This window comes from Microcebus murinus, chromosome 18 (genome assembly GCF_040939455.1).
Source record: "Microcebus murinus isolate Inina chromosome 18, M.murinus_Inina_mat1.0, whole genome shotgun sequence".
In the NCBI taxonomy this organism is placed as follows: domain Eukaryota; kingdom Metazoa; phylum Chordata; class Mammalia; order Primates; family Cheirogaleidae; genus Microcebus; species Microcebus murinus.
The window spans coordinates 20,772,250-20,781,995 of record NC_134121.1 but is presented as its reverse complement, the minus strand read 5'-3'; the positions used below and the strand labels follow the sequence as shown (position 1 = coordinate 20,781,995).

The 9,746-nt window shown below is 36.2% G+C and overlaps 1 protein-coding gene across 2 annotated transcripts in view; it reads left to right on the top strand.

Moving 5' to 3' along the window:
- Positions 1-1,635: 1,635 nt before the first annotated feature.
- GOSR1 (golgi SNAP receptor complex member 1) overlaps positions 1,636-9,746 on the top strand; it is a 48,638-nt gene continuing 40,527 nt past the window's right edge. The window contains exons 1-4 of one of the 2 annotated variants that reach the window (XM_012740699.3): positions 1,636-1,730; positions 4,273-4,387; positions 7,806-7,893; positions 8,231-8,338. In XM_012740699.3, the coding sequence (XP_012596153.1) occupies positions 1,700-1,730; positions 4,273-4,387; positions 7,806-7,893; positions 8,231-8,338 (342 nt within the window). In that variant the 5' untranslated portion in view covers positions 1,636-1,699. Of the gene's footprint in view, positions 1,731-4,272; positions 4,394-7,805; positions 7,894-8,230; positions 8,339-9,746 lie in introns of both variants that reach the window. The other variant, XM_012740698.2, reaches the window with a different exon arrangement.

Genomic DNA, 9,746 nt, shown 5'->3' with positions numbered 1-9,746 from the left:
GAGCAATTACAAACTTAGAACAAGTGATAAAAAGAGTCTCAGCAAAGACAAGATATAATAAGGAACTGGATGTAAACTTCAGATATGAAAAATACAATAACTGCCATAAACTCAGCAAATGGGCTCAACAGCAGAATGGAGGGGAGAAAGGAAAGACATACTTGCCTGTCAGTGAATCTGAAGACAGAATAGCAGATATTACCCAACCTGAACAATAGAAAATAGATTGAAAAAAAAAATTAGTAAAGCCTTGGGGATATGTGGGACTTTAACAAAAGATCTAGCATTCATGTCATCAGAGTCCCAGAAAACAGGAGAAAGAGTATGGGACAAGAAACGTATTTGAAGAAATAATGGCTGAAAATTCCCCAAATTCACCAAAAGGCATAAACGTGAGAATCAAGAGGCTGAGCAAATCCCAAACAGGATAGATCAAAGAAATCTACACCAAAACACATCATAATCAACTTGAAAGCAAAGAGAAAAGATACCTTAACTATAATGGAAAAACAATCCAAATGACAGCCAATTCCCTCGTCAGAAACTGTGGAGGCCACAAGGAATTGGCACATTTTTCCAGTGCTGACAAAAAGAAATTGTCAACCCTAGATTCTATATCTGACAACAACATCCTTCTGCAACGAAAGGAAATCAAGACATTCTTAGATAAAGAAAAACTAATAGAATATGTTCCCAGCTGACCTACTCTTTTAAAAAATGGCTGAAGGAAGTTCTTGAAACAGAAAGGAAATGATAAGAGAAGAAATCTTGGAACACCAGGAAGGAAAAAGAACAATGGAAAGAGTAAAATATTGGTAAATAGAGTGGGCTTTCTTCTAAATTTTGCAAATTATGCTTGACAGTTGAAGCAAATATTATAATATATCTGACGTGGATCTCAATAAGGTAGAGGAAATATTAAAAACAATTATAAATGAGAGTACGAGGAAGGACTTTATAGGAGGTAGCTTGTACACTTCACTAGAACCGGTAAAATGTCAACACCAGTAGAATGTGATAATACATGTATCTATAAAGGGTGGGTTTGGACTGCAGATTTGAGGGGTCAAGATGAGAGCATGTGTAAGCTTAGACATGGAATCTTAAATTGAAAAATTAAAAAAAAAAAAAAGATGAGAGCATGTGGAAGCAGTTAGCACACACACCGTCTAGATTTGGTGGCTGGAAAGGAAAGAGGGCTGAACTGTAATTACTGTAGACACAGGGGAAAACGGCCAGTGGAGGAGAGCGCACATGCCAGAGAGCGAGATGATGCAGAACAGGCCAAGGTAGGATGAAGGGACTGGCTATGGGAAGAAGAGGCTGGCTGAAGATACCCTTTTGAGAGAAGATAAGGGAAATTGAGAGAGTTGTCTAAGCATGCCTCTCCTCTCAGTCATGTAGGCACCTTCTGAGAGAATGGATAAGCCAAGATGAGGGAGATGATGAGGGATCAGGGAGCAGAAAGCAGGCACGAACACAGGAATACCAACCTTTAGGGAATGTCAGGAGCAAAAGCTAAAGTTTTCAGTCCCGCTACCCAAAAGCTGCAAAATAACAAATTGACCACCAGGTGGCGGTGTCCTTGGAGTCTCGCATCCCATCGGCCCCGGAGTACAGGGCGGAAGAAGGCGCGGAGGTGACTCTCTGGCCCGCATCGCCTCTACTGCCCTATCCCGACTGACGTTGGACAACAAAAATGGCGGCAGGAACCAGCAATTACTGGGAAGGTGAGGGCGAGGAGGCCTCCGGGTGGGTCCCGCGAGAGTCAGAAGGGCTGAGTGAGGATGGATCTTCGGAGAGGCAGCAGAGGAACGAGCCAGGCTTCCGGAGCGGTTTTGCTGAGCAGGGGGGCTTGCCTAGTAGGAGCCCTGGGGCCTGGGGACTGAGGAGACCGAACGGTCTGGGGCAGGAGGCTGGCCTGACTGGGCTCTGTGAGCGGGACCTGGGACAGGCGTCGGGCACAGTGGACAGAGTGGGGATAGAGAGGAAGAGGGAGCTGAGTTGTCGGGTTGAGGGGAGTGGAACTTGGCTTGGGGTATGAACTCTAAGAGGAAACGAGTGTTGAGTGAGAAGATCTCGAGCCCGGGAGACTGGAGGAGTCAGCGCTTTGGAGTTGAGGTCACTGTTGCTAAACTGAGTGGGAAAAGAGAAAGGAGGAACTTGTCAGTACGGTCCATGGGGGGAGTATGAGCCTAATGTCTCCTTCTGGGTCCCCATAGTAACTTAAGGCTGGGGGACTTCGAGGATTAGGTGTTCAAAGACAAAGAAAATAACTTTACCTTCTGTTCTGGGATCTAGGATCGGTTGTGTTAAAAAGAGAAAGTTGAGAGAACCTGTGTGAATTGTAATAATTACATTTGCTATACCTCTTCCACCAAAAATGCCTTCTTGTGATTTGACAAGTGCATTTATTTAATTCCTGAAAATGTGGTCCAATAAAGTGTGCTCATGTAAAACTTAATTCCTAACCATGGTGATCAACAAGATCAGAAAACGCTCACCTTTTTCTTTCAACTGTCTCTTTCCTCTACTGCAACATAGAAACTACTTTCCAAATCCCTTTTCCCCCTTCGACCTAGTACCTGTTGGTACCCACTCTAATGCCTCTATCAGCCACTTGGTCTAAGACTGTTAATTCTAAGTTCATCCTTCCTTCCTGTTGTACTTTCAAAATGCTTTTACTTATGTTTTCTTTTAGAGAAGACAGTTACTAAAATTACAGAGAAGCGTGCTTGTAGTTTTAAAACATGTATTAAAATGCCCATTAGAAATGTGTGTATTAACTAGAAAACATTTTAAATTGTGCAGAATTTAGCAGATATTTGCTAGTGTCTTTAATGCTAGTCATTAGGCTATGGTTTTTTTTTTTTTTTGAGGCATCATGCTGAGATAGTTACTGCAGTTCATTATTGACAGCCTACTCTGCGCCAGGTGCCTTAAGCATATGAGTACTAATGCATAGAAAAACCCTGAAGGTAGGGTTTTAAAAAACAAAAAACTGAGGTATATGGGTTAAGTAGATTGTTGATAAATCTTGGAGTCCATAAGTGGCCACACTGATATTCGAACTGGGATTTGGAGCAAATATGTTCCACTATGATAACTCTGCTTCCTATGTCTGATTGCAGGGTATATTGAAATAGTGTTTTGTATTCCTTATCCCTGAGAAATTCTTCTTATATTTCAGCCCTTTTATTTTAACCTTCACTTCACCATGAATAAATGAGAATCTATATATGGGTTTCCAGACTGGGTTCACTCATGCAACCACTTAGATGCCAAACTACTGTACCAATTTCTTTGCTTCCTTGTTTGCTTCTACTTGTAAAACTTATACTCTTATTTCTGTCATACTCATATACAACCTTGTTAGTAGCGCATTGTTTATTGTTAGTTTCAGCTCTCCAAATTTCTTTCAGTGAGTTTACTAAAAGGCATTTTTTTAATTTTTGTTAATGGTAATTTACTTTTTCTTTATGCTCAATTGTTAAATCATTTTAATATTATGAAAAGAGGTTCATAAGCCTAATAAAGACAGCAAAAGCAGAGCACAGTGACTCATGCCTATAATCTTAGCACTTTGGGAGGTTGAGATGGGAGGATTGCTTGAGACCAGGAGTTTGAGACCTCATCTCTATGATAAATAATAAAAAAAATAATATTAGCCAGGTGAAGTGGCTCTTGTAGTCCCAACTACTTAGGAGGCTGATGCAAGAGGATTGTTTGAGCTCAGGAGTTGGAGGTTGCAGTGAACTATGATGATGCTACTGCCATCTGGCCTGGGCAGTAGAGCAAGACTGTTTCAAGGAAAAAAGAAAAGATAGCAAAACCCATCTGAAAAACAATAATGGTTTCTCATAGCGTTAAACTGATAAGTTTATATGGTGGTGGTCATAAACCATATTCAGTTCCTTTGTGATTTGTATTCTCTTCTTATTTTCTTGTGAATTACAGAATTTTAGTTATTGGTACAGAAATAATTTCAGGGATGCTAGAACAACATTAGTTGTCTAGCTGTCTTTGGAATAAAGCTAAAAATTTGTGTCTCCCACTGCTACTTTCCATCTTGCCCCATTTGAAGTATAAATAAGTGACTAATTTGCTTTCCTAGGCAAGTCCTTGGTTTCTTCCTATTAACACTTTTCTACATGGAAGGAACTAGATCAATATGTGATCATTTTCATAGTTTGCTTTCTTCAGAATAGTCTTATGATTTTCATGCATGCTGATGGACTTTTCATGTCTAATTATTTGCTTTTATTGTTAAAGATCTCAGGAAACAGGCTCGACAGCTGGAAAATGAACTTGACCTGAAACTAGTTTCCTTCAGTAAACTATGTACAAGTTACAGTCACAGCAATGCCAGAGATGGAAGACGCGACAGGTATAGGTACTACCAGATTCTGTCTCTTATGCCTTAAAGTATATAATGTTTTTAAAGCACTAAAAAAACCAAACCAAAACAAAACAGAACAAAAACCCTAAAATATATAACCTCTGTAACCTGGTCTGTTGATGAATATTTTGGTCTTTTATTTTCTTTGTCATTGTTTTATTTTTTTAGTGACTTATTAAAATTCCTCCTAATTCTTGAGACTAGCATTAACTGTATTCCTTAGACAAAGATTGTGACATTGTCAGGAGGAAACTACTAGGGCTTAGGAATGAGTTTGTATCAAAAATAGGAGTTTTTAGTTTGGCCATTGTAAGGAAATGTGGGTGATTTGCCCACATTGTATTTCTTGTGTTTTCTTATTGCTAAATGGATTTGAGAACTACCCAAATGCAAAGCAGTATGTATATACTGCTATTCTAGTGGTTATTCTGTTAGAATGGATCTAAGGCATTCCAGGACAGTGTATATCCTTGCTATTAAGCATCGAAACTATTTTTAATTTTTGGTAATATTTTTAGAAACTAGCATATTACTATATAGAAAAAAATCTTATCTTTGAATCTTATGCTCTCTTTAAGTCATCTGCTTTAAAAAAAAGTATTAGGAGATATTTAAGACACTTAGAAAGGTATAAAGAATAATATAGTGGACCTGCATGTGCCTATCTTCCATTTTAAGAAATAATCGTTACCAATTCTGTTGAAGCCCCTTATGGCATCCCACTTTATCCCTCCCCATAACCACCATGTTTTTACTACATATGTTTATATTACTAAGCAACTAGTAGTATCCTACCATAGTTGTTTTGCAACTTTTTTGTTTAACATTGTTTTTGAGATTCAGCTGTAGATACATTTAACTCTGATGTATTCATTTGCTATATATAGTATTACATTGTATGACTGTATAACATTAAACAGTTAAACCATTTGATGGATAGACATTGTTTCTGATTTTTGCTACCTAATAATTTATATTAATAGTAGACACAGAGTGTTTACCGTATGTCATATACTGTTGTAAGAGCTTTATATAAGTACCGCTGGAAACATTTTTGTACAGAAAGTTTCTATGTACCTAGTAGAGAAATTGTGGATAGCAGAGTTGTTAGTTGTCAATCCACATTTATTTTATATACTTTTTCCAAGATTAGTGATGCATGGGATACTTTTCAGCTAATAATAAAAACAACAAAAATGGCTTGGATTTTGATCTAGGTCTTTCTGTCTCCAGAGCTCACACCCTGCTATATTATATGCACACTGCCACAAAGGCTCATTTCAACACAATCGCCAAAGTATTATTTCTTTTCATTAAGGGCTTATTGGTTGTAAAGATATTCATAGCAGGGCCAACATATTGACTCCAGGATCTAAAGACAAGTTATAAGCATGTCACATAGATGTCATTGCAGTGTATTGCTTTGGGCTTACCTTTATTTAGCAAATAAAGATAATAAGGAATGTTCTATCAGTAAATTTATTTTATGATTGGGAAGCATTTTCTGTATTCTCTGTGCTTCATGAATTTCATACTTTTATTACTCCTTTAAAAGAAACACAATCTTGAAAACATTTCCTAAGAAATTCTGCTACAAATTGGGACTGACTTTATAGAATTACTTCAGCCTAACTGTCCCTTTATATAAAATACTGAAAGTCATGAAGATAAAGATCCAGCATGCATTCTAAAGTGTTTTGTTTGATGCCCAGGTTGAAAGCATGTCACAGTGGATAAACAAAGAGATGACCAGACTTTTTCTCCCAGGAATCTTTTTTTTTTCCACTTTTCTGTATTCTGAGAACTTAAAGGCCTATGAATCAGCACACACCTATTAAATGAATTAAATTTAACTGAATCATAGAGAATAAGTTTTTGGCCATTTCCCTTGACTCATATACTATCCTGATAATGGTGAATATGGAATAACCAGTAATAGAGATTGCTTCCTCATTCATTCATCCATTCAACAAATACTTAATGAGCATCAGCCACATCCCAGGCACTGTACTAGGTGCTAGGCATATATCTATGAATAAGACAGAGGCAATTTCTCCCTTCATGGAGCTTTCATTCTGTTGGCCCATTGTTCTTTTTCATATAACTAGTAGGGGAGGATCTGTATTAGTAGTATACAGAGCATTTTTGCCTTGGCTTTTGCCTGGGTTCTAGGAAATAACTACAGCACCTTGGGTTGGCTCTGACACAATAAAGAATTAGGTATTTTGATATCATATTTTAGGGCAAGTAAATTAAAATATTTCAAGAAGAAATAAAGCTTCAGACCTAATTAAACATCTTAAAATAAAAATCCTCCTTTTTAGTTACTTTTTGGCTATCTACCACTAGTTGTTATTACTGTGGAATTATACACAGAGGAAATGGGAAAATGGTGGTAGCCAAGGTACTTTTTGACATTGAACTGGTGGTTTAATCTGTTTCATTTCCCCACCCAAACACTGTCACAGGGCAAGACAAAGTCTTCAGTAAGATTGGAGAGCATAGTCATTGCCTGGGCATTTGTCTGTGTCCAATATAACTCAGAGTTGTATTGAGCTACTTGTATGATAATACATACCACTTGGGGACCTGATTTAGGTTAGTGGTTTTTCAAAAGAGGCAAAAGAAACTTTCAGGTTTTAGAATTAGAATCTGTCAAACATAAATTTCAGGTGTAAAAAGTTAGATTTTTGACTTCAGATTGAAGAAGACAATTGACATTTTTTTACAAAACAAAAAGATGATTGTATATTATAAGCAGAAATGTAGAGGCTTAGTATTAAATACTAAAATATATTGGACATGGCTAGAGAGAGAGGGAACTTAAAGCAAGTTCCCCATCATTCAATAACTTGTTATCCAATATGTGGATCTTTTAATTTCAATTTTATTTCTTAGTAAGAGTCAAGGAAAGAAGAGAGAATTTAAGGTCTAAGGGACCATACTTCCTTTGGGATAAAAATTTAAAGGATTATTCCTCACAGGCCCCATAACATGATCCATAATTCATTTTCTGGTTTCTTTTATATGCTGTGCTTTATAGTTCTATAGTTTTATTTTGCATAATTTGTTATTTTAGACTCATAGTTTAATTGGGCACTGCCATAGCATTAGTTACTTTCTACCATTTGGGAAACAGTAAACAAACATTTGGAATTTTTTTGATGTTTTTAAGGTTTGATGTATTAAAGCTTAAGAAAATCTTATATTCAATTATATTTTATACTGAATTTAATATTATAGGACATGTGTGATCTTTATAGAAAAATTTCTATAAAATCATAATTTCTTAAGAAATAGAATGTCTCAGAGGTTTTACTTGATCTCTTCAAGAATAATTACTTTAAGAATATTTTAAAGGACTGTATTTGAGTAATGAATTCCCTTTAATTGAACTTCTCTTTAGTTCTGACACAACACCACTTTTAAATGGATCAAGCCAAGACAGAATGTTTGAGACTATGGCAATTGAGATTGAACAGCTATTGGCAAGGGTAAGTGGTTTCTGTTAAATAGTTATTTTGCTAATAGCTGTGTACTTACTAGATATGGTACTGGATTATACTAAGACAGACGTGTTTATTGAAATCACCCATTCATTCAAGATAGTATACCTGCCAGGCTACTGGAATTATGATGACTGCCATTCCTAGGTAATATAAGTATTATTTTAGCCTTTATGGATTATTTGGGGGAAATGCTGAATCCTTACCTGGTATCTTGTTGTTGTTGTTTTTGCTGTTAGCCAAAAGGGCATTTAGATAAATAATTTGCTTTTAGCTGTTCACAGTGCTTTCTAAAATATTTTACTGTTTTCTTTTTTCTTTCTAGCTTACAGGGGTAAATGATAAAATGGCAGAATATACCAACAGTGCAGGTGTCCCCTCCTTGAATGCAGCATTAATGCATACATTACAGCGACATAGAGACATATTGCAGGTAATATACTGGGCTTGAGACTTTTATGTTGTCACAGGAGGTTTCTTTGTCTTTTTGTTTTTTTAATTCCTGGATAAGATATGTACACATGTATTTAAAAGAACAAAAAGAAAAATTTTCTGTGAAAATAAATAGCGTGCTTTAGAAATTCTGAAAATGTCTAATAGCTCTTGCTTTTTCCTGATGAAGTTGAGTTATATTCATCATTAGGTAAATATACTTCTACTCTGGGAAACCTAGCTAGCAAGTTGTAAAAATGAAATAACCAGTGGTCATGCATAGGCAATAATATGATGGTTTGGAGTATATTTTTATCAGGATTCGAAGATAACATGGAAGGAGAATAATTTGCTGTATTTAGTATATTGTTTGAGAAAATATTAAAAGTGTATGTAGGCCAGGCGCGGTGGCTCACGCCTGTAATCCTAGCACTCTGGGAGGCCGAGGCGGGCGGATTGCTCAAGGTCAGGAGTTCAAAACCAGCCTGAGCGAGACCTCATCTCTACCATAAAAATAGAAAGAAATTAATTGGCCAACTAATATATATAATATAAAAATCAGCCGGGCATGGTGGCTCGTGCCTGTAGTCCCAGCTACTCGGGAGGCTGAGGCAGGAGGATTGCTTGAGCCCAGGAGTTTGAGGTTGCTGTGAGCTAGGCTGATGCCATGGCACTCACTCTAGCCTAGGCAAGAAAGCGAGACTCTGTCTCAAAAAAAAAAAAAAAAAAAAAAAAAAAAGTGTATGTACCAATAAAACTAAGTAAGTTCTTAAACATTTATATGAGAGGGGGTTATTAAAAATATAGTAATACAAGTAGGAAGGCAAATTAATATTGAGAAAATTCAGCAACCATTTCTAATTTTTAAAACTTTTTAAAAATAGGAATAGAAAGATACTTGATTTAATGCAAAAATGTGTATATTCAGTTAAAAGCTAGAATGATGTTTAATGGTAAAGCACTAAAAGCATTCCCATTGAAAAAAAACAATACCAGTATACCCTCGATCACCACAAATGTCTAACATTGTTTTGGAAGTTCTTTGTGTTGCAATTAGACAGTAAAAAGAAATGAGATATAGACATGAGGAAATAAGAGGCACAATTTCTATTATGTGGCAGGCTAAGATTATATGTCTAGTATACCTTAGAGAATTAACTGAAAAAAAGTTACAAACAAATTCAGTAAGATCATGGATTAGAAAATTAATATATAAAAGCAAATAGTTTTCATATATACAAACAATAACTGGTTAGAAAATATAATGGAAGAAACTATAAAATCGTTGCATACAAATTTAATAAGAAATGTGTAGAACTTGTTTGTATAAAAGTCTACTGAGGGACATAGAAGAAGACTTAAGTAAAGAAAAGAATCACTCTGCTTTTGGATGAAAAAATTTCCCTCTA